At 36.1% G+C, this 22,730-nt stretch overlaps 2 protein-coding genes across 2 annotated transcripts in view; one reads left to right on the forward strand and one right to left on the reverse strand.

Moving 5' to 3' along the window:
• The window catches only part of LOC127880031 (39S ribosomal protein L22, mitochondrial-like), a 28,601-nt gene extending 14,199 nt beyond the window's left edge, over nucleotides 1–14,402 (forward strand). The window contains exons 3-7 of the mRNA XM_052427244.1: nucleotides 2,900–3,104; nucleotides 10,179–10,244; nucleotides 11,207–11,284; nucleotides 12,439–12,508; nucleotides 14,062–14,402. Of these exons, the coding sequence (XP_052283204.1) occupies nucleotides 2,900–3,104; nucleotides 10,179–10,244; nucleotides 11,207–11,284; nucleotides 12,439–12,508; nucleotides 14,062–14,279 (637 nt within the window). The 3' untranslated portion in view covers nucleotides 14,280–14,402. The remainder of the gene's footprint in view (nucleotides 1–2,899; nucleotides 3,105–10,178; nucleotides 10,245–11,206; nucleotides 11,285–12,438; nucleotides 12,509–14,061) is intronic.
• A 1,010-nt stretch (nucleotides 14,403–15,412) lies between these two features.
• Nucleotides 15,413–22,730, reverse strand: part of LOC127880025 (uncharacterized) — a 30,061-nt gene continuing 22,743 nt past the window's right edge. Inside the window, exons 17-18 of the mRNA XM_052427237.1 lie at nucleotides 19,511–22,201; nucleotides 15,413–18,824 (exon numbers count right to left, since the gene is read on the reverse strand). Of these exons, the coding sequence (XP_052283197.1) occupies nucleotides 18,720–18,824; nucleotides 19,511–22,201 (2,796 nt within the window). The 3' untranslated portion in view covers nucleotides 15,413–18,719. The remainder of the gene's footprint in view (nucleotides 18,825–19,510; nucleotides 22,202–22,730) is intronic.

Below are 22,730 nucleotides of genomic sequence, written 5' to 3' on the forward strand. Positions count from 1 at the left end.
TCATGCAACTTCATAGGTACATTGATCATGACTGGTATATAACCCTTATTGATTTTCAAGTCACTTGGTCAAAGGTCAAGGTCACAGTGACTCGTAACAGTAAAAAGGTTTCTTGATGATAACTCACAAATAGTTAGGCCTAGGATCATGAAACTTCATAGGTAAATTGATCATGACTGGCAGATGATCCCTATTGATTTTCAGGTCACTAGGTCAAAGGTCAAGGTCACAGTGACGCAAAATGTATTCACACAACAGCTACCACTACAACTTACAGCCCATATGGGGGGCATGCATGTTTTACAAACAGCCCTTGTTTGTCTTATGTTGGTAAATGTTCATCCCGGCAAATTCTAGGTTAACTTTGAAAGTAGGTCATTTGTGGTCCAAACGAGGTCAACAAACCAAATCACAGAAAAGGTTATAGAACACTCCAGAGGTCACATTTTCTTCCAGATCTTCATGAAAATTGGACAGAATGTTATCTTGATGTAATAAAGTTTCAGTTTGAAAGTTGGTAGTTTGTAAAAAACTAGGTCATTAGGTCAAATTATAGAAAACTTCCTTTACCTTTCAACAGGTCACATTATCTTCCTGATTTTCATGAAATTGCTTACAATGTCCATGGTAATCAAATCAAAAGCTGAATTTGCAAGTTGGTCATGTGAAGGCTAAAGCTAGGTTACAACTTAGTCAAATCATACACAAGTTTTGGACATTATAGAAGGAGTTTGGGGTGAGTGACACAGGGCCATCTTGTTTTAGAACAGCCTGTAGTAAGAAAGGAAAGGTATTGTATTTGTTTCAAAATTAACATTTTATTGTTATTGGAAGTTACTGAGCAATTATATGATGTCCTAGTTTTGGTTATTTTGCTCACTTGTTATGATGTGACAAGGTGAGCTTTTGTTATTACTCTTTGTATGTTTTTTTTTATCCAAAGTTTATTGTGAACTCATAAGATATCATTTTACAATGTTTAAATTTGGGTGTCACCTCTTTGCCAGATTCTTATGAAACGTAGTCACCTCTATGTCATTTTGGGTTTCATATTCTGTCAAAAATTAGGGCACTAGGTCAAATATAAGAAAAGGTCTGTTAATACTTTAGTGGTCACATTCTCTCTCTGATCCACTTGTAAATTGGTTAGAACATTATTTTAAATGATTTCAAAGTCAAGCTTGAAAGAAGCATATTGAAAATTTAGGTCACAAGGTCTAGTCCCAGTGATTAACAGGTCACTTTCCAAAGTGGGTCATGTGCTTCAAAGCATTTGATCAATAACTAAAATCATTAAAATCTATGTTAACACTTACATTTTTTACCTGATCTTCATGGCAGTTGATCAGAATGTTCAAATAAATAAAAGTAGGAACTCGGTAACAAGGCTCAACTAGATCGGATAGACGCAAATAGTTTGTTCATACTCACAATGCCATATTTTTTTCTTGATCTTCATGAAAAAAAGTTAACATCACTAACAATCAGTTTCATGTGAGCCACATTGTGCTGTTAAAGCTATCTATGAATAGTATAGATTGTTACAAGACCTTGTTTACCAATAAAAATAAATGAAAAAAATGGCTTTCTAAAAGTTGTAGTCATGGATGATATATTCCTAAACTTATAATCTTCGACAATCTTTTGAGAAGAAAAACAAAATTTGACTATCATTATACCCAAACATACTGTGATTGGGGGCTATAGCACAGGAATTCTCAATTATGTTCTTCGAAAAATTATGGGTAAGCATATTATTGCTGTTTTATCCATTGGTTGTCTGGACCATTACTCCAATAGAATTGTAAGTTCAAATATGAGACTTTTAGGTAAATAAATCTCATTGAATGGGAGTGCAGTGTCCAAGAACGAAAACTATTGCATCACAACCATTAATAATTGACCTGCGGATAAATGACAAGCAATAAAAATTACACAATTGCGGTGATGTAGATTAACTTAAATGGATGCTTATTTATTTAATGCTTTCCGGTGATTTATACAGAATCAGTGAAATAAACTGGTATTTCACTGTTTTAAACAGTGGAAAATAACAGTGAAAATATCGATTTTTTCCCTGATTTTCTGAGAAAATCGATATTCCACAGAATCCAACAAATATGCTCTATATATCCATCCTCTTCAAAAGCATCGTCACACCAGTACTTTCAGTACTTTGATTCACAGATTTAAGCATGTAATGAAGCTTGTCAATTAAATGCTTTATATTAATAAATGTAAACATTGGATCTAAAAAGCTCTAGAAAAAAATAAAAGTAAAGAAAGAAAAAATGTAACCCTCAACTGGGCTCGAATCACTAACCCTGGAGTAAAAGTCTAGCGCTTAGACCACTCGTCCATCCGTGCTCATACAATGAGTGGTGTATTTTATACCTTATATATATAAGCAATCCTCGTACTGTCACAAAATATAACACAACAACAGAACTCTCCAAATTATTCAATCGTTTCTTGTTGCAACGCTTTATAATTTGCAGGTTTTTAAATCGTCAAAAGATGCCTATTATGGATATTTTATAGCATGGTAAATGGTATTACTGTTTCCTCATAAATATCCTTACTACACCGAAAATGTGCGAATCTGAAACAATTTTTTTTTACTAAAACATGAAAAGATTCTTTAAATAAAAGCTCAAATGAAAACAAGATCTGACAAAGTGACAAACTGACAAATAGTTTGAATTTAAGCCAATTAATACGTTCACAGGGTCTTGTTTACCACATCCTTAGTTCTAGCCTCCATTTCTTAAAATGTCACTCAATATCTATATACATGTATTATGATGATGCGCAACATAAACAGGAATTATCCTTCGAGCCAGCACCAATAAACTTCTAGTTTCTACTGCTACCACACCTTGTGAATATATAAATTCAGGTTTCCAAATGTGACATGGAGTTGCCTAAGTAAGAGCTATTTACACACATCTGCTCAGCTGCAAGACAGCACGACAAGCGATAGAGTCTCACCTGAAATGAAACGGACTTCAACTGATGAGAAAATTGCCAGAAAAAAAACTTATTTGAAATATAATCTTATTAAATATGAGCCAAGTAAAGAAGGGGAAGAACTCCGTCCAGCTGTAAGTACATCATTTTATTTTGGTTGTTGTCCCCTACCGGTTTCACCGGAGGGGACTTATGGTTTGCGCTCTGTGTGTCTGTGTGTCTGTCTGTCTCTGAGTCTGTCTGTCACACTTTTCTGGATCCTGTGATAACTTTAAAAGTTCTTAATATTTTTTCATGAAACTTGCAACATTGATAGATGGCAATATGGACATTATGCATGTCATTTCATTTTGTTCCTACGTCAAAAATTGCGGTTGCTATGGTAACCAAAAAATAATTCTGAAAATGGTGGAATTTCTGACAATGGTGGAGCCGGTATGGGACCATATTGCTTGACAATAGCCTTGTTTATTTTGGTTTCTGATTGAATTCTTAATTGAATTTACTTTAAACGCTCAGCAACAAATATTTTTTATGCCCCTGGTAAGGTGGCATATAGCAGTCAGACTCTCTGTCCGTTTGCCTGTTCGGCATTCCGTTTTTTAAAGGTTTGTAACACAACTGTTTCAGATATTGAGCTTGTTTATGCCCCCGGATCGAAAGATCGGGGGTATATTGTTTTTGGCCTGTCTGTCTGTCATTCATTCATTGTGTGTGTCCCAAAACTTTAACCTTGGTTAAAGTTTGATAACTTTTGCAATATTGAAGATAGCAACTTGATATTTGGCATGCATGTGTATCTCATGGAGCTGCACATTTTAAGTGGTGAAGGTCAAGGTCATTCTTCAAGGTCAAATGTCAAATATATTGCTTCAAAGCGGCGTCAAAACTTTAACCTTGGTCATATCTTTTGCAATATTGAAGATAGCAACTTTATATTTGACACGCATGTGTATCTCATGGAGCTGCACATTTTGAGTGGTGAAAGGTCAAGGTCATCCTTCAAGGTCAAATTTATGGCTTCAAAGCGGCACAATAGGGGGCATTGTGTTTCTGACAAACACATCTCTTGTTTTGGTACATGTATGTGAGCCTACCTTCATGACCTATATAATTATGTAGTGTGAGGTGTTTTTTTTAGCTCATCTATTTTTTGAAAAAAAAAAAGAGCTATTGTCATCACCTTGGCGTCGGCGTCCAGTTAAGTTTTGCTTTTAGGTCCACTTTTCTCATAAAGTATTAATGCTATTGCATTCAAACTTGGTACACTTACTTTCTATCATGAGCGGACTGGGCAGGCAAAGTTAGATAACTCTGGCGTGCATTTTGACAGAATTATGTGCCCTTTTTATACTTTGAAAATTGAAAATTTTGGTTAAGTTTTGTGTTTAGGTCCATTTTATTCCTTAAGTATCAAAGCTATTGCTTTCATACTTGCAACACTTACTAACTATCATAAGGGGACTTTGCAGGCAAAGTTATGTAACTCTGACTGGCATTTTGACAGAATTATGTGCCCTTTTTATACTTAGAAAATTGAAAATTTTGGTTAAGTTTTGTGTTTAGGTCCATTTTATTACTTAAGTATCAAAGCTATTGCTTTCATACTTGCAACACTTACTAACTATCATAAGGGGACTTTGCAGGCAAAGTTATGTAACTCTGACTGGCATTTTGACAGAATTATGTGCCCTTTTTATACTTAGAAAATTGAAAATTTTGGTTAAGTTTTGTGTTTAGGTCCATTTCATTCCTTAAGTATCAAAGCTATTGCTTTCATACTTGCAACACTTACTATCATATGGGGACTGTGCAGGCAAAGTTATGTAATTCTGACTGGCATTTTGACAGAATTATGTGCCCTTTTTATGCCCCCGGTAGGGTGGCATATAGCAGTTTAACTGTCCGTCAGTCAGTATGTCAGTGTGTCAGTATGTCAGTATGTGTGTATGTCAGTCTGTCCGTCCGTCCGAAAAAAACTTTAACATTGGCCATAACTTTTTCCCTATTGAAGATAGCAACTTGATATTTGGCATGCACATGTATCTCATGGAGCTGAACATTTTGAGTGGTGAAAGGTGAAGGTCAAGGTGATCCTTCAAGGTCAAATGTCAAATATATGGCATCTGTCCGTCCAAAAACTTAAAAATTGGCCATAACTTTTTCAATATTGAAAATAGCAACTTGATATTTGGCATGCATGTGTATCTCATGAAGCTGCACATTTTGAGTGTTGGAAGTTTAAGGTCAAGGTCATCCTTCAAGGTCAAAGGTAAAAAAAAAATAGATAAAAAAATTCAAAGCGGCGTTCTCATGAAGCTGCACATTTTGAGTGGTGGAAGTTCAATGTCATGGGTATCCTTCAAGGTCAAGGTCATCCTTCAAGGTCAAAGGTAAAATTTTTTTTTTTTAATTTCAAAGCGGCGTTCTCATGAAGCTGCACATTTTGAGTGGTGGAAGTTCAAGGTCAAGGTCATCCTTCAAGGTCAAAGGTAAAAAAAAATCAAAGTGGCGTAATCATAAAGCTGCACATTTTGAGTGGTGGAAGTTCAAGGTCAAGGTCATCCTTGAAGGTCAAGGTCATCCTTGAAGGTCAAAGGTCTAAAAAATAATTCAAAGCGGCGTTATCATGAAGCTGCACATTTTAAGTGGTGGAAGTTCAAGGTCAAAGTCATCCTTCAAGGTCAAGGTCATCCTTCAAGGTCAAAGGTCAAAAAAATAATTCAAAGCGGCTTTATCATGAAGCTGCACATTTTGAGTGGTGGAAGTTCAAGGTTAAGGTCATCCTTCAAGGTCAAGGTCATCCTTCAAGGTCAAAGGTAAAAAAATAATAATTTCAAAGCGGCGTTCTCATGAAGCTGCACATTTTGAGTGGTGGAAGTTCAAGGTCAAGGTCATCCTTCAAGGTCAAAGGTCAAAATAATAATAATTTCAAAGCGGCGCAATAGGGGGCATTTTATTTCTGACGAACACATCTCTTGTTATACTTAGAAAATTGAAAATTTGGTTAAGTTTTGTGTTTAGGTCCACTTTATTCCTAAAGTATCAAAGCTATTGCTTTCATACTTGCAACACTTACTAACTATCATAAGGGGACTGTGCAGGCAAAGTTATGTAACTCTGACTGGCATTTTGACGGAATTATGGGCCCTTTATACTTAGAAAATTGAAAATTTGGTTAAGTTTTGTGTTTGGTCCACTTTACCCCTAAAGTATCATAGATAATGCTTTCATACTTGGAACACTCGCAAACTATCATAAGGGGACAGTAAAGGACAAGTTGCATAACTCTGGTTGTCATTTTGACGGAATTATGGCCTTTTTTTGACTTAGTAACTTTGAATATATGGTTAAATTTTGTGTTTAGATCCACTTTACTTCTAAAGTATCAAGGCTATTGCTTTCAAACTTCTAATACTTTCATGCTATCATGAGGGTACTGTACCTGGCAAGTTTAATTTTACCTTGACCTTTGAATGACCTTGACTCTTAAGGTCAAATTATTAAATTTTGCTAAAATTGCCATAAATTCTTTATTAATGATTATATTTGATTGATACTTTGACAAAACAACTCTTACCTGACATACCACAATAGACTCCACCCAAACCATCCTCCAAGCCCCCCCACCCCGAATCCCCCCCATTTTTTTTCTCTTAAAGATCATCTAATAATTACCACCACACCCTAACACTATACCCCCCCCCCAAAAAAAAAAATTAAATAAATATATTTTTTTAAACATGTTTAAAAAAACACAAATATTTTTTGTATTATTAGCTCATCTATTTTTTGAAAAAAAATTATGAGCTATTGTCATCACCTTGTCGTCGTCGGCGTTGGCGTTGGCATCCGGTTAAGTTTTGCGTTTAGGTCCACTTTTCTCAGAAAGTATCAATGCTATTGCATTCAAACTTGGTACACTTACTTACTATCATGAGGGGACTGGGCAGGCAAAGTTAGATAACTCTGGCGTGCATTTTGACAGAATTATGTGCCCTTTTTATACTTAGAAAATTGAAAATTTTGGTTAAGTTTTGCGTTTAGGTCCACTTTTCTCAGTGAGTATCAATGCTATTGCATTCAAACTTGTTACACTTACTTACTATCATGAGGGGACTGGGCAGGCAAAGTTAGATAACTCTGGCATGCATTTTGACAGAATTATGTGCCCTTTTTATACTTAGAAAATTGAAAATTTTGGTTAAGTTTTGTGTTTAGGTCCATTTTATTCCTTAAGCATCAAAGCTATTGCTTTCATACTTGCAACACTTACTAACTTTCATAAGGGGACTGTGCGGGCAAAGTAATGTAACTCTGACTGGCATTTTGACAGAATTATGTGCCCTTTTTATACTTAGAAAATTGAAAATTTGATTAAGTTTTGTGTTTAGGTCCACTTTATTCCTACAGTATCAAAGCTATTGCTTTCATACTTGCAACACTTATTAACTATCATAAGGGGACCGTGCAGGCAAAGTTATGTAACTCTGACTGGCATTTTGACAGAATTATGGGCCCTTTATACTTAGAAAATTGAAAATTTGGTTAAGATTTATGTTTTGGTCCACTTTACCCCTAAAGTATCATAGAAATTGCTTTCATACTTGGAACACTCAAAAACTATCATAAGGGTACAGTAAAAGGACAAGTTGCATAACTCTGGTTGTCATTGTTACGGAATAATGGCCCTTTTTTGACTTAGTAACTTTTAATATATGGTTAAATTTTGTGTTTCAATCCACTTTACTTCTTAAGTATCAAGGCTATTGCTTTCAAACTTCAAATACTTTCATGCTATCATGAGGTTACTGTACCTGGCAAGTTGAATTTTACCTTGACCTTTGAATGACCTTGACTCTCAAGGTCAAATTATTAAATTTTGCTAAAATTGCCATAACTTCTTTATTTATGATTAGATTTGATTGATACTTTGACAAAACTACTCTTACCTGACATACCACAATAGACTCCACCCAAACCGTCCCCCGTGCCCTCCCCCCCCCTCCCCCCTCCCCCCCACCTCCCCCCTCCCCCCCCTATTTTTTTTTTTTTTTAAGATCATCTCACAAATGACCACCACACCCTCACACTATACCCCCACCCCACCCCCCCCTACCTCCCCCCTCCCCCCCCCTATTTTTTTTTTTTTTTTTTAAGATCATCTCACAAATTACCACCACACCCTCACACTATACCCCACCCCCCCCCAATTTTTTTTTTTAAACGGTTATGTTTGAAATACCGTCCAACCATCGCACCCCAAACCCCCCCCCCCCATCACCCTTCCCCCACCCCCCCCCCCCCCCGCCCCCGATTTTTTTTTTTTTTCGCTTTTTGGAAGATAATGTAATAAATGTCCACAACCCCACACTATACACCCCTCTTCACTCCACCCCTCCCTCCTTTGTGATTTAAAATGAGAGTCCCTTCACCTTTAAAAAGAAAATAGATGAGCGGTCTGCACCCGCAAGGCGGTGCTCTTGTTTTATTTTTGAAATACTGTCCAATCATCCCACCCAAGAACCCCCCCCCCCCGCCTCCCCCCAAAAAATGCATTTTTTTGCATTTTTGGAAGAAAATGTAATAAATGACCACACCCCCACACTATACACCCCCCCTCCACTCCACCCCTTCTTCCTTTGTGATTGAAATTGAGATAGGTCCTTTTACCTTAAAAAAGAAAAATAGATGAGCGGTCTGCACCCGCAAAGCGGTGCTCTTGTTTTTTATGCAACAATTTCAGATATTGATCTGCTTTTGGTATGTTAGTTCATTTAGATGACTTACACATGAAGTGTGAGTTTTCTTTTTGTCTTTTGATTTTTAGCTCGGCTGTTTTTGGAGAAAACCCGAGGTATTGTCATAGCCAGCTCGTCGTGTCGTCCGCCGTCTGCTGGCATAGTGCAAACACCTTTACATTGGCTCTAAAATCAAAGTGCTTCCACCTACAACTTTGAAACTTCATATGTAGATGCACCTTGATGAGTTCTACACGCCACACTCATTTTTGGGTCACTAGGCAGTGTTTTTTATGGCAATTTTGGGGCCGATATTCCGCCCCAATCCACTAAAAAAAGAGTATATATTTTTCCCCAATTTTGTAGAAAAAATTCCCTCCAGAAGTTTAAAAAAATTTTTTTTTTTTTTTTTTTTTTTTTTTTTTTTTAGAAAGAACTCTCTAATGATAAATATATCTGAAATTAATTTCATAAACAGCTAACAAAGTATATAACAAATTAATATGATTTTGAATTATTTTTAAGAGTTATATTAAATTAGTTTTTCCCACATCATGCAGTGGACTTTTATATGAATTGCATTTTTCCCAAACTGACCAGGAAAAGACCTGATGTATCTATTATGTGTCAATATTTGTTGATAAAAAAATTCCAATTTGGTCCATTTTATTGATAAAAAATGCTCAAATTTTCCATTTTATCTATTAAAAAATTCCAATTAGACTCAAAATGGCTAGCAAAACTGAGACTGTGCATATTACAGGCTGAACTGTCTGAAACTAATGTTGAAATAATCATTGATATATATTTAACAAAAAGGACAGAGAAATTCAGCTGTGAATATTACATTCATGGTACATGTGTATTCATATAATAAATATCTTAACATATAAAAAAGTGAATTTTTAATTTTCCCCTTTTCCTAAAAAACAACGCATTTATTTTTTCCCTTTGGACGGGCCCCGCCACCATTCCCCTATTTGTGAAAAAAAACACTGCTAGGTCAAAGGTCAAGGTCACTGTGACCTCTAAAATAAATAAAAAAAATCTGACAAGCTTAAATTTATTCAAAACTGCACCCTCAGCCAAGCGTTGGCACCCGTTGTGCGGTGCTCTTGTTTTGTGAAGTTACGGGCCTTTGACCTAACAATTTTCTCTAAAATGCAGTAGGGGGCTTTGTGTATCACAAACACAGATCTTGTATTAACTAGTAATATGGAGTTATGACTCATAAGTATTTTTTTTCCCTCATCTTGGCTCATTGATCATGCTCTATGTTCGTAGAAAGTTTGTTTGTTTACTCTATATGCATAATCAATTTAACAAAGCAGTTTAATAGTAATATAATAATAATATAACTTTCACCATTTCCAAAAGCATTAAGAATTACACATTATTAATAATAACTATATGTAACACAGTTATCCAAAACATTCTGTTTTCAGGAAAGTATTTTATTCCTTTCAGGAAGTTGTCCACCAGAAAGAGTTCATACTGATATCTCCTAAAAAAATGTGGTACCCAGCAGTAATGGTAAAAGTATTTTGTTAGCTTTTTGTATTTAGCTAAATGTTCTGTGATTCAAGACAATTTTGAAGTTGCACACTCTACTTCATCTCATCATGTCACATTAATACACAAGTATACATGGTTCTTATTTTTGGCAGGAAAACAATGACCAATATACACTATATATTAACCCATTTAGCGCTGGAACTGAATTTTAAAGGCCTTTGCAAACAGTTTGGATCAAGATCAGACACCACAAAACGTGGCGTCTGATCATGATCCAAACTGTTTGCTATTCTGATAGTGGTCTTTGAAAAAAAGTGAAGAAAATGATGATTTTAGAAATTCAGCAGACGACATTTTAGCAGACGACAAATTTCCCAGCATGCAAAGGGTCAAAGCATCATACAAATTCAGTCCAATCATCTCATGACAAAATGCATGCAAAAACAAGTGTTTGTATGCTTTGAATGTTTATCAGGGGACAAAATATGCACCAGTCCTGCAGGAAGTGTACCTTACAATTTTCACCCATCTTGCAATCACATGCACTCATACTTCAAATATGTGTGAACTAATGATTGCAAGGGGCTATATTTGGTTTATAAAGTTTCCTACATCACTTCTGAAATGTAGTCGTATTGCATGTGCAAAGTTTACACTAAGAAACAAATATTTACTTGGGACACTGACCGGCAACTGCTGTATGAAATTTAAAATAAGAACTTCTGGTTCATTCTACTTGAACTTTCAGAGTACATGTAGAATGATTTAAGAAAAGGTATTTAATTCAATGAAAAAATGAATTCTTATCAGAAAATTCAAGTTTTAACATCATATTTTTTCATTCGTCCTGCAGGACAAGAGTTTTGGGGCAAATTCACTCATCCTTTCAAGATTTTACTCTTCAATACGAGCTGTATTTTGTCCCCTGTTTATATATCTTATTTTATATAAATAAGTTTTACCCACCTGTTATGTTCCAGATCAGAGGAATGTCGATAGATGAGGCAATAAACCAGTGCGAGTTCAGTGGCAAATCAGCAGCCAAAGTTATCAGAGATGTATGTGTCTTTCAATGCAAGAGATAGGGCCTGTTTTCAGCAACCCTTTGTTTAGACTTTAAAACGAAGAATAGACTTAGAACCAAGATTTTTTTTCTGGCGTTTGAATTTATATAATTTGTTTAAATATATATATAGGCTGATCAACAACTGATGATTATATCCTTAAAATATTTTCCATGAAGGATGATTTGATAGAGGAAGTACATGCCAAGGTTTACTCAATATTAAAGGAATTATTTACTATTGCAATTTAAAACATTAATAATTTTATTCTTAGACTTAAGTCTAAGAATTGTTTGGTGAAAACAAGCCCAGAAAAGGAAAAACATTATAAACCAGAAGCCTTCTATGTCCAATGTTTTACAATTGCTGTTGGCTGGTACACTTGTTTCTTACCTAGACGACCGGCCTCGATTCCCACTCCTGGTGCATGTATGCTTGGTTAGTGGTCCCCATAGTAGACAGGTGGGGTTTACTATGGGTAGTTTTTAATGGTTCCTTTGGTTTTGCCCCACTGCACAAGACCACACAAAAATGAACCATTCAGTGAAAACCAATTTGCTGGCACCTATAAAAAATATGTCCCTACTTGCTTATTGTAGGAAGTTAATTAGGTAGGAGTGATGGAACATACATTTGAGTTATCATAAAATGCAGCCTCATGAGTGGAAGGACCTCATAAACTTCTTAATACAAATGCTGTTTGCAGTTTTTCTGGATACTATTGTTAGCTTTTCTTGTTTTGCGTAAGCTTCTGTGTTGGAAAATATATGGAAAAGTGTATGTGTGTAAGCTAGATGTAATCACAATGCTGAATTGTTACTAAAGAAGACATTTTGCCCCTCAGAAAACCTACCAAAAATAAAACTGCTGTTGTTTAATACAATATTGAATATGCACAGCAATTACATGAAAGTAAATAAAAAGAAAGTCTAAATGCAAATCAACTTTGGGAGTGAAACTAGTGTTAAGTAATGGAGAATGGCATTAATTGTCAATTTGATTTTGAGTTTTAAGGGGATGGGTGGTTATCTTTTTTGTTTTTTTCATTGAACACCTTAAGTAATAATACATTTAATCAACAATTGTTTTCACTGGGAAACAAATGGAAAATTATGAACATTATTTTCTATGGAAATATTTCCTTGCAGGTTCTTAAAGAGGCACAGAGACTGGCTGTCAGTTCTTACAATGTGGAATTCAAATCGAACCTTTGGGTTGGTCAGTATTTACCATTGGTTTAATCATTGATCATTGATGAAGTAAAAAAATGCATTTATTAAAAAATTAGCGTGTCTAAAGGGCTTAAATAAACTTTTTATGCTCCCCGAAAATATTTTCGTTGGAGCATATAGTTGCCAGTTTGTAGGTCCTTCCTTCCTTCCTTCCTTCCTTCCTTCCTTCCTTCCTTCCTTCCTTCCTTCCTTCCTTCCTTCCTTCCTTCCTTCCTTCCTTCCTTCCTTCCTTCCTTCCTTCCTTCCTTCCTTCCTTCAATCCTTCCTTCCTTCCTTCCTTCCTTCCTTCCTTCCTTCCTTCCTTCCTTCCTTCCTTCCTTCCTTCCTTCCTTCCTTCCTTCCTTCCTTCCTTCCTTCCTTCCTTCCTTCCTTCAAGCCTTCTTCCTTCCTTCCTTCCTTCCTCCTTCCTTCCTTCCCTTCCTTCCTTCCTTCTTCCTTCCTTCCTTCCTTCCTTCCTTCCTTCCTTCCTTCCTTCCTTCCTTCCTTCCTTCCTTCCTTCCTTCCTTCCTTCCTTCTGTCACACTTTTGCTACCGTTTCTCATAGCGCCTTCAATACTTTACCAATCGCTTTCATATTTGGCATGTAGGTACCTTGCATAGACCTCTACCTTTTGATGAGGTTTGAGGTCACTGGGGTCAAGGTCACCAAGGCTAATAATAGACTTTCTTCTGTCACACTTTTGCTACCGTTTCTCATGGCGCCTTCAATACTTAACCAATAGCTTTCATATTTGGCATGTAGGTGCCTTGCATGGACCTCTACCTTTTGATGAGGTTTGTGGTCACTGGGGTCAAAGTCACAGAGGCTAATAATAGACTTCCTTCTGTCACACTTTTGCTACCGTTTCTCATAGCGCCTTCAATACTTAACCAATTGCTTTCATATTTGGCATGTAGGTACCTTGCATGGACCTCTACCTTTTGATGAGGTTTGAGGTCACTGGGGTCAAGGTCAAGGTCACCGAGGCTAATAATAGACTTCCTTCTGTCACACTTTTGCTACCGTTTCTCATAGCGCCTTCAATACTTTACCAATCGCTTTCATATTTGGCATGTAGGTACCTTGCATGGACCTCTACCTTTTGATGAGGTTTGAGGTCACTGGGGTCAAGGTCACCGAGGCAGATAATAGATATTTTTAGGTGTTTATTAACACATACATTGACAAAGCACAGATATCGGGGAGCATCCATCAGTTTCACTGACATTCTTGTTTAGGTTTAGCTGAATAAAAAAAATGTGTCTAAGGGTTTGTTAAGAGTGTGTTTAGAAACTTTAGAATAATAAATGGTAAAAGATATTCCTGGAAACCTTCTTGATAATCCATTTAGAAAGGGAAGATATTTGTTGGTTGTTGGTGTAATTACACAGGAAAGGCTGGCAATTAATGTAACAATATGTCCATAACATTTGCTTAATTGTTCATTTATTGAGCTGTTATTTTGTCAATAAGTATTACAGCAGTGAAAGTTATACTTATTTATGGGTGTACTGCACATAAAATTAAGATACGTAATAGGGACTTATCTCACTATATAGCGGACTCCTTCGTTGAAAAATCTGGAAAGCTGACCAGTGTCCGCAGGAAAGCCAGAAACAAGGCCACAAATATTGAATGCACAGCATCTCGATATGTTGTACGGCTTCGTGAAGGTCAGCCACCGGAACATTATTATCCACCTGTTCCTACAGGACAGGAGAAGTTGGCAGAGTATATCACTGACCAAAGGAGGAGACGTATCTTTCATGGGTTGTAGCATCAGTGATGTGGAAGAATGTTCATCTTGTGACATGTATTCATTTGTAAAGTATTTGATTTGTGACAAGTTTGTGCACAATTTGTCTTGAATTATGCATTGAAATAAAACTTAAGCTCTCAACACATTGTTTCTTGTGTTAAATTTATTTCAATATCTTTACTAAGTTATTGACGTTTCAGCAATAATGGAAGAATCCCAAGTATACTAATGATATATTACAAGCCAATAAATCTGTTTTTTATGTCTGCTTAGAACAAGATACGTTTTACAATCTATGTTATGGATTGTCGTTTATCAAGGACAATTAAGAAATAATATTTTTCTATCATGGTTTGTTGTTGAATAACCCACAGTAGATGCGTAGGAATTAAATCACATGTGCGAAGCATCTATAATCCTTACTGTGGGTTATTCGATAACAAACCATCATAGAAAAATATTATTTCGATTCTAACACGATTCTGAATGATTTGGTTCAAGCTTTTGGACGTGAACTATATTTTTCAATACTCAGCCCTTCTTAGTACAAAGTTCATTATTTAGTGACATCATTGAATTGTACAAACATATGATGTTGTTTTTCATTCATAATTTTTTTTGCAAATGACGTCACTTTCATTGAGAACAACAATCGTTGAAATTAAATGACGTCATGTTTATTGATGCTTCTGAAAAGCTGACATGCTATAAATGTTTTTTTAAGTATGTTTTCTAACAAAAAGCATTGTTTGAAGGCGTGGTTATGCCACTTATCACCAAATATACAATTTGTTGTTACATTACATTTATATACATGCTACATTTATTACATTTCTCCTAGAGCGGGTTTTAGCACGTGCATTTTACTGCAATATTTTCGTTATTTATACGGAACTATTTTCGAAACATTAAGCTCCGCCCATACATTATTGCAGAATAACCCACACTTGATTTCCTTCTTTGTCTATAGAAAACAAGTTGCGTGCCGTGTTAGAAATTGCATTAATTCTTATGAGTTTCATCAAAATGAGCTGAACTTTGTGAAATATTGTATTTGTCCATCCCAGTAAGTGAACTTTAGAAAATGCAAGAATATTTGCAAAAGTTTTTTAGACTACTTGTAAATTAACACACATGGAACAACAAAAATGCTATTTTTACCATTTTATTCTAGCAAATAAACCTCACATAAATAATACATAAACGCTAACAAAACAAATAAATAATAAACCGCTATGTATAGGACGGAACAAAAATATCTGCAACTTAACACGGTACTAAACATCTTCATGAATACACGTTTTAAAAACCAATTAGCCTGATAGTTAATACTGATCTTTGGATAGGTTGTCCTAACAGGTATATCAAGCTTAACCCTTTCAGTGCTGGAACCGAATTTAAAGGCCTTTGCAAACAGTTTGGATCCAGATGGGACGCCACAGAACATTGTTTGCTATTCAAATAGTTGTCTTTGAAAAAAATCGAAGAAAATGCTAATTTTAGAAATTCAGCACACGACATTTTAGCAGACTACAAATTTCCCAGCATGCAAAGGGTTAAAAGATTCCAATATGTTAAGTAGCAATAAAAACAACATGAAGTCAATTAAATAAGTTGTTATCAGTTGTGTAAATCAATCAAACTTAGACAAAAGTAAGTCAGTCTTTATACTGTGTGTCACTTATAACATGAGACAAAATGTCTTTCATAATTATTTAATATCTTGATTTTCAAGTGTTTTTAAGTATCTGTGTTTACAAAAAATAAAACTACACTACAAACTTGTTTTTTAGGATTGCTTAATATGGTACTATATACATGTTTTTATTTCACTAAATGTGAAAGATGTTTAATATTGGATATATTGGATAAAAACAAATTGTATTCGTCATGTGCATTTACTTTATTGTAGTGATACATACAATTGGAATCACTTAGATAATACAAGTGAATGTTACCAAAAATTGTGTTATACCCAATACATCAACATTTACAAGTGGCAAGAATACTTTCAGTCATAATTCAACCTTAGTTCTTCTACTTTGTCAAACATATAAGTGCTCCTTCCTGAAAAAAAGACCTTCAGACAAATCTGAACAGTTTTGCTTCAGACAGGCCTCAGTCTACTCCGATGAAGATTCCACATGTCTGCTAATGAGACCAGGAAACTTTGCTTTACTATAGCTGACGAGGTAACTCCAAACCAGGCTGCATAATACCCATTTTCGCACAACAGTGCTAATAACAATATGTGTCGCGTTCTGAGAAAACTGGGCATAATACATGTGCGTAAAGTGTTGTTCCAGATTAGACGCACAGGCTAATCAGGGAGGACACTTTCCGCCTAAACAAGATTTTCGGTAAGAAGGGACTTCTTTAAAACGAAAACAAGCTATATTCAAAATTAATCATTTCAATCTTCTTAAATTAAGATTGGCGAACAAGCCTATGTCTAGCAATGAATAGCAGACGTTAAAACCTTCACAACAAAATGACATATAACAATGTAAACAATAAATTACATGAAGTAGTTTTGTAAAATTTGGTTCTTTATGAAAGACTAACAACAATGTTAAACATTTATAAATTCCAAACCAAAAATAAAATCATACATTTGTTTGACATTATCTGGACAAACCCTGCAAAAATTTCATATGTAATTACCTTGGTTTTTGAACATTCCACCTGCTTAGTTGTTCCTCACTAAATATACATTGTTCGATAAATAAAAGACATCAAAGAATGATGTTAAAATATGGATATTCATTAAAAAAATGTATGTATAACATATTTTGTACAGATAGAAAAAAATTATCCAATACTTAGAATCACAATCAAAATATATAGCATGTAAACAATGTAATTCATGGAATGTCACAACATTTCTGATATGTAAAAACAATAGCACTTCAAATTGAGATATAAATTTATGGACATTTCAATTTATAAATTGACAAATCTCAAAAGAAAATAGTTGCAACATGTTCCACTAGTTGTCTCTAAACACTATACAATCAGAAGTCAGTTACATTTGTTTAAAAAAATATCAATGCTGTATGTCATGTTCCAATGGTATCTTGTTTGCAAGAAATGCAATTCTTGATGTGAATGGAATACACAATACCAATGAGCAAAGTGAGTTTACACAAAAGGTATTTTAATTTATATCTATTTACTCCAGGCATCATCTATCATGTACAGCATTTATAGTTTGATCCGCCCTCTAAGAAAACAAGGCTTAACGCATAAGCGTGAAGTATCATACCAGATTAACTTGTGTGGACTAGGCATAACACTTACTGCATTTCTGGAATTTTTCGTTTAATGGAAGTCTCTTCTAAAAGCGTGAAGCGTCATCCCTTTACACACTTGCATTAACACTTTCAGTGCGGGAACTGAATTTTGAAGGCCTTTGCAAACAGTTTGGATCCAGATGAGACGCCACAGAACGTGGCGTCTCATCTGGATCCAAACTGTTTGCTATTCTTATAGTATTCTTTGAAAAAAAAATCGAAGAAAATGCTAATTTTAGAAATTCAGAAGACGACATTTTAGCAGACGACAAATTTCCCAGCATGCAAAGGGTTAAGCCAAGATTTCCCAGAGTGCAGCTTCCACTAAACCAGGAGAGCATTGGCCTGATTTTTTTAATAGCCATAAATCAGATTGATGCAGAGTTGTTTACTGAACAATAAATAAAGAAAATAAATTTAATAAAACTATATACACATTAAAAGAACCCATTGAAAAATACAAACAGAAATCAAAAACTGTTATTTTGGGAATACATTTTCAGATAACTAGCATTAAAATGAGATATTTCAAGGACACAAAAGACCTAGTGATTATGACCATGTATTTACATAATTCTTCAGCAATCCTTGTCTGTGGTATTAAAGAACAAATATTAGTACAAAAAACTCCCTTTCTAGACCTAAGGAATATCAGCTTCATAAAAGTGTGTTCTACATAACTCTGGATGACCCTGCACAAAGCAATACATTTTGAGAATTATCACAAATATCCAGACTTTTCTTACGATGTTAACCCTTTCAGTGCGGGAACCGAATTTTGAAGGCCTTTGCAAACAGTTTGGATCCAGATGAGATGCCACAAAACGTGGCGTCTCATCAGGATCCAAACTGTTTGCTATTCTGATAGTGTTCTTTGAAAAAAATCGAAGAAAATGCTAATTTTAGAAATTCAGCAGAAGACATTTTAGCAGACGACAAATTTCCCAGCATGCAAAGGGTTAACTCCAAGCATCCTCTTCCAATCGATGTAGGTGTCATGGTTACTAGTTAAGTTATTTGCAGTTTCAATGGTTCATTTGTTGCCATGGTAGCAGTCTGGTACATGTTGGCGTAAGTTTTATGGTAACTAGAGAGACAAGATTCAAGCCTGGTATCATGTCAATGGCCGTATGTTATGATGGTAACCACAGGGACTCGCTCAGTATTAGCCAATGTGTGTATCAATAGACCATCCAGTGGCTGCAGACTCGAGACTCTGAGAGACACTGTCCCCGTCTTCACCCATGGCCAGTCGTCTATTCAACACCGCCTGTAATAAGCAAAAACTTGTGAGTCAAGAGTGTTGAAGCATAATAGGTAAACATCTATAACAAAATTTTCAAATAGTTAAGACACTTTGTTTGCATTTCGACTTTGATTGATTGAAAAACTTATACCTATTGACAAAATTCTCATGTCAACAGAACATTAATAAATTTATACATAGAAGCGCTCAGCAATTTGTTCATTTGGGTAGCTAGGATTTAGACCAATAAAAACAGTATGATATTTAACTAAGAGAGCAAACATATTTATATTTTACATATAAGTCCAAAATTGTATGATACAGCCATTTATCTATTAATAGGTTCATGTAACAGTATTTTTGGTACGCAATCAAGTTCATAATAAAAACATGCATGGGCTGGACTGGAGCTACTCTGTCTGCATATGCCATAAGACACATGTTCGTGTGATTTGTGGGTCATATATCCCCTCCTCTTAACCCTTAAAGCGCTGGAGCTGAATTTTAAAAGCCTTTGCAAACAGTTTGGATCCAGATGAGACGCCACAGAACGTGGCGTCTCATCAGGATCCAAACTGTTTGCTATTCTGATAGTATTCTTTGAAAAAAATCGAAGAAAATGCTAATTTTAGAAATTCTGCAGACGACATTTTAGCAGAAGACAAATTACCCAGCATGCAAAGGGTTAAAAAAATACTTCAAATGTGTACCTTTTTCAGTATCTCAGCAATGGAACAGAGCTGCTCTTGGCTGGCATTACTCAGGTCATCCAGCTGGTGGGGGTGGGGCCGAGATATTGACCTCAGCTGCTCCTTCTGGTCCTGCAAGTCTAGCGACTGCAACACGAACGATGGAAGCCCTTCAGACTGCTGTGGCACCATATTCTCTGTCAGCTCTGCGATGTTACCCAACTGAAGGCTCTGCTTGGAAGCACCAAGGGGTTGTTTTCGTTGTCTGTTTGGAGCTTTCCCTCCAAGTATCGCAGAATTTGACAGAGGATTTTTGGGGTTTGCTGGTCTCACACCTTCAGATATGCTCTGTCTAGCAGCCACCCGTCTCTTCAGTTCGTCTGCCATGCTGCCTCTCACGCCTATATCTTGGACACTCTTGCTGGTGAAGCAAGACGACATGGACACACTGCCTGATATCAAGGGGGGAGGGGGAGGAGCAGGAGGGACTGGGGAGGCAGTCTCTCGTGGAAGGCGGAGCTTGTGAGCATGTTGAGGCTCACTGCGCTGAAACTGTGGTTCCAGCGGATCCCGACAAAGCTTAACCCGGATTGTTTTTCGTTTCGGACTGTCAACCTGTTGTTCTTGGGCCAAGGATTTCTTATCCTCTTTCTTATCTTCAGCTACATCTAGAAATTGCAAAGGTTGACTTGTATCTCTAACATTCAGAAATTCAAAATTGTTATTTACTTTAAAGTTTGCATCTCCTTGCGATGTATGTTTGGAAACCCCAGAGTCATTTTCAACTTTTGGATGTTCTTCATTTCCCTCTACATGGTCTTTCCTTGGAGATTTGTACACTGGCTTGTCACCCATATCTCGTACTTTCTCTGGCCTTTCAAGACTTTCTTCATCATGCACTTTAGTTACAGTCTTACTTCTTCTCGGAGTAATAGTTGGCTTTCTTTTAAGCTCAAATTCCTCAGGATTTAATTTGACTCTAATTTCATCTTCATCAACACTGCCTTTATACGCAACTGTTTCAGTTTGTTTGGTGACTGGTAGGTCATCATTTTGTAACTTTGACTGCTTGCTTTTTAAAGGCTCTGGAATTATATTCGTTCTTTCTTTATTCATTTGTGCCTTTGATTCCATGTCTTTCAGGACAACTCTTATATTTTCAGAACCACTGGTGCTGACACTTTCACTTCCAATTTTATTTGCAGTTACATTTTGTACAGAATCATAGTCTCTGTTTGTTCTCTCATTTATCACATTATCATATTCAGAATTTATCAGCTTTCTGGCTTCTGTGCTGATTTTGTTCTGTAGCTCTGAACTTTCCTTTGCAAAATCAGCATTATTAGAAGAAACATAACTATTTCTTTTTCTTGGTGATATTTTAGTCCCAACGTTTCTTGCTTTTGGTCTTCTATGATCAAGAATGACATCTACAGAACTGCTGACTGTGGGCTCAACTTTTTCTCTCCTTGAACTGCTAATTCTCTCTGACCTGGGAAAATATTCAATATCTTCCACTTGCATGGTATCGTCTGTAACTGAACTGCGACTTGTTTTTACCCTTTTAAATGAGCTGTTAACTTCATTGGCTTCTAATTCCTTGCTACCTTGTGCACTTTTTCCTAAATCTTGTAGACTTTTTAAGATGGAAGAACTGCTTCTTTCATCCCCTGATATTATTGGTGCTAAGTTTGTATCATTTAATTCATTGTCATGTTTTGTTAAAATGACTGGGCGTCCAGATGATGTCTCAGTGAAAGACGATCGTTTTTTTGGAGATGGTGGTCGTCGATTGTTTAAAGACTCTCTCATAAGAAATTCTTCAGAGTAAACACTTCTGCTGCTTGCCCTGTCTCTACGCCTACTCCGAGCAGACTCATTCATGCTCAGACTACTGTCCACAGATGCAACTGATTGTGATGTACTACTGTCCACAGATGCAACTGACTGTGATGTACTTCTTCCACTCAATGCAGATGACAAATGCAGCCTCATTTCCTCCTTGTTTTCCTGTGTTTTTTCGATAACCCCATGACTTCTTTCAGTATTTGCATCCATACTAATGCAAGTCCAGTCTGTTTCTTGAATAATTCTCTGCCGCTCTGCCTTAAATTCATCTCTAACAGTTTGTAACGACAATTCAAGATTTGGAATAAACACATCCATTTTCATCTTTCGGTCACTCTTTTTTTCTGAAGCTTCCGGTTCTTCATCAGATGAAGAGCTGGTTTCCACAGATGCGCTGTCCTCATTCTCTGACGATGATTCCCTGAGATTCATCAGTGTGAGTTCAGACTCATCGGATGACGTTCCAGCACTCAGACTTGTCACAGTGTCACTCTCCCAATTCTCAGTTTTCAAACTGCTGATCGTCGTACAAGTTCTCGCAGAATGTTTTGAGTCCAACTCCCCTGGTTTAGTTCCATTTCTTGAAGAATGTTTTGAAATTAAGTCCCTTGACTTTGATTTTTGTCCAGCCAATTCAGATAGTTTCCCTTGGTTTCTGCTAGACTGGTTCCCACTTTTGCCTTTTGAAATCATAAAACTGTGAAGCACGTCTGCCTTTCCTGAGTCTAAGGTGCCAGTAACCAGACTAATGATTGTGCGTGTTGAATTGACATCCTGCAGAGCAGAGTCTGGCACCCCTGCCTTCTGGAACAGTTCCCTCCAGGCTGGTGGGAAGGAAAGGTTCTCTAGAATCTGAAGTATCTCCTGTAAAGCCAAACAATTTATTTAATAAACATAACATTAAAGTGTTTGTCCCAGTCTACCCTTTAAAATATATACCGGTATTTCAGGGTTCTGACATTAAGGCATGTCCAATAACAATGACAAGTAAACGATGAGTATGGGCTAGTTAAGTTTATAAGTGACCAGCTTGGACAATCAAGTGAAGCCATACTTGATAAATTCTCTGTGGTCAGTCCAGAGAGGAACGTTTATGCTCCTACTATGCAAACTAAGCTTTGCTCAAATGGGCTGAGAGAAATTCATTTTGCAATAACTTTCAAGACTGTCTATGAAAAACAAACAAATTTTTATAAAGCGACTTGCCATTGAAATTCCAGCAAAAATAATATATTTCTCCACACCAATTTAAAATAAATTTATGCAGTTATCTGTGTGATATTGTCCACACCTCCATCCGTCAGCTAAAAATAATTCATTAATGATTTTACAACAGTGCTTGAATTATCCCCGTACAGAAGCATTGTTTCATCAGTTTTCAGTTTGGTGTGTG

The sequence above is a fragment of the Dreissena polymorpha genome, chromosome 4 (genome assembly GCF_020536995.1).
Source record: "Dreissena polymorpha isolate Duluth1 chromosome 4, UMN_Dpol_1.0, whole genome shotgun sequence".
Lineage (NCBI taxonomy): Eukaryota > Metazoa > Mollusca > Bivalvia > Myida > Dreissenidae > Dreissena > Dreissena polymorpha.